Genomic DNA, 2,402 nt, shown 5'->3' on the forward strand with positions numbered 1-2,402 from the left:
ATACATATATATATAATATATATATATATATTATATATATATAATATTATATCATACAAGTTGTCGTTATATACATAAATTGAAATTAAATTGACGTGTATATCGCCTTTCACAATTAGAAATCGTCTCAAAGCGCTTAAACACAATAATAAATAGAAATAGATAAACATACAAGATACCAGATTACTTTATTGTCTGAATAAACAAAAATTATTTTTCACCCTCCTCAGCGTGTAAATGACATACTCGCTAACCAGTTTGAAGTAAAATAAAATTTAGTATAATTCAAATATAATGCATTTACAACTATAATGCCCGTTTTATATTATCAAAATTGTTGAATAAAAAGAATGGTTTTGAACTCACACAATCGATGATTCTGTTCCAACACTCTACTGTGTTGCCGATACAGGGTTATGACTTGTGCTGCATGTGGTATAAAATAATACAGCCAGTTTATTATTTTATTAATTTTTAACATAATTGAATCTTATTACTAAAATGTCCATTGTATTTATGGTGTCAATTTATAACATTGCATAATCAATAAGAAATGCATGAGACTGGACTGACCATCAATTTCGTTCAAGTCCCTTGGAACTGTTCCAGCCTGTAACATTATCGGAACACTGAGTAAATCATCACCTAGAACGTTTTTTCTTCTCATAGACAACAACTCACTCTGCAGGTTTTCTTGTAGCATGTTGATATTATCAAACAGAAATGGTAAAGTGCTGATTAAGGGTAGGTATATGTTTTTCACTGACTTTAAACTCTTGACTATGTTAGAGACTTCTGGGTGAGTCTTACTAAATGCCTTTTTCCCCTCGGCAAAATCCTCAATATTTTTCAAGCTGTCGGTCAGAGACTTTTTGAAGTTGAATTGGCTATGGACATCTTTGATTTGTTTTACTAACGGCAAAATAGATTTTAACGAATTCAATAAGCTCACAAAATCATGTAACGGTCGTCCAGCCAAGTTTAAAGCAGGTCCGAGACGTTTAAATGATTTGATGACATCTTCGGCAGATGGTATACTCGATGCCTTTTCACGTTGACCGATGCTATCGAAATACCTAGGTAGAACAAATCCTAGATCGTTCAAAAGTGCCTCCACTGACCCCTTTAAATTATCCCACTGAAGTCTCAGTTGACTGTACAATGCATTTAAACCTTGGGCTGCTAGATGAACTTGTAAAAGTTCTCTTCCACTAGCCGGTTGGTTTTGGCCCACAAGTTGATGCTGAGGCATTCCAGGCATGCCCACAAAGCTAGGGACAACATCTCCTGTAGAGTTAAATAACATTGGAATAATAAAATATGTCAGTTAAAAATTATTATGCATTATCAACTTCTCTAGAAATGAATAATGAATAAACCAAATGTCGTTAAATGTCCGGGTGCTCAAATCGCTGCTGAACTTGGTAAAACTTTTGATTTAACTCTAATCGTAACCATTGTAAATTAATAACTTAAGGTGTCCACATGGGAAAAGGAATCTACGAAAATACATTTTATTATATTTCTTTTTAAGAATTTGTTGCACCACTCCCAATACGGCTTTCGTTTAGTAGGCTTATATCCTTACGTTAAAAATTAGTATGCATTATCAACTTCTCTAGAAATGAATGATGAATAAACCAAATGTCGTTAAATGTCCGGGTGCTCAAATCGCTGCTGAACTTGGTAAAACTTTTGATTTAATTCTAATCGTAACCATTGTAAATTAATAACTTAAGGTGTCCACATGGGAAAAGGAATCTACGAAAATACATTTTATTATATCTCTTTAAGAATTTGTTGCACCACTCTCAATACGGCTTTCGTTTAGTAGGCTTATATCCTTACGTTATGGTAATTCTTGAAGCCTATAATAACATTGTCTGATCTTCATTACAAAATCCAAATTCGTAGGCATTTAATACGAACTTTTATTCATATATTTCATATTCTTTAATCCAATGTTGTTCAACGGTGGCCGTCAAACCACCCTTTAGGGGTTCAGAATTACAGTACACAATCCGTACACTACAATGGGTAGTGACCTACTCGAAGGAACGTCTCAAGGACGGATCCAGAATGTTTCGTTAAGTTGGGGGATGGGGGGCTCTTATGAATTTCAGATGATTTAAACAGCGTTCCGCAAAGTTAGAAATTAGAAATTGAGTTAATATGAGTTAGTATGTACAGCACGGCACTTTGCCAATACATTTGGAAACTTAAAGCCGATAATATAAAATATGAAATTAAATGGAAAATATTAGGTAAATGCAGACCATACTCCAATATCAGTAAACGTTGTAATCTGTGTTTGCTTGAGAAATATTTTATTATATGTAACCCTGAATTAAGCTCACTTAACCGTAGGAATGAATTGATTAGTGCATGTAGGCATAGAAGAA

The 2,402-nt window shown here is 33.6% G+C and overlaps 1 protein-coding gene across 1 annotated transcript in view; it reads right to left on the reverse strand.

Moving 5' to 3' along the window:
* Nucleotides 1-328: 328 nt before the first annotated feature.
* The window catches only part of LOC117121277, a 9,661-nt gene continuing 7,587 nt past the window's right edge, over nucleotides 329-2,402 (reverse strand). Inside the window, exons 2-3 of the mRNA XM_033266410.1 lie at nucleotides 574-1,287; nucleotides 329-426 (exon numbers count right to left, since the gene is read on the reverse strand). Of these exons, the coding sequence (XP_033122301.1) occupies nucleotides 329-426; nucleotides 574-1,287 (812 nt within the window). The remainder of the gene's footprint in view (nucleotides 427-573; nucleotides 1,288-2,402) is intronic.

This window comes from Anneissia japonica, unplaced genomic scaffold (genome assembly GCF_011630105.1).
Source record: "Anneissia japonica isolate Jap-2015-1 unplaced genomic scaffold, ASM1163010v1 scaffold36399_len22710_cov116, whole genome shotgun sequence".
Taxonomy (NCBI): Eukaryota; Metazoa; Echinodermata; class Crinoidea; order Comatulida; family Comatulidae; genus Anneissia; species Anneissia japonica.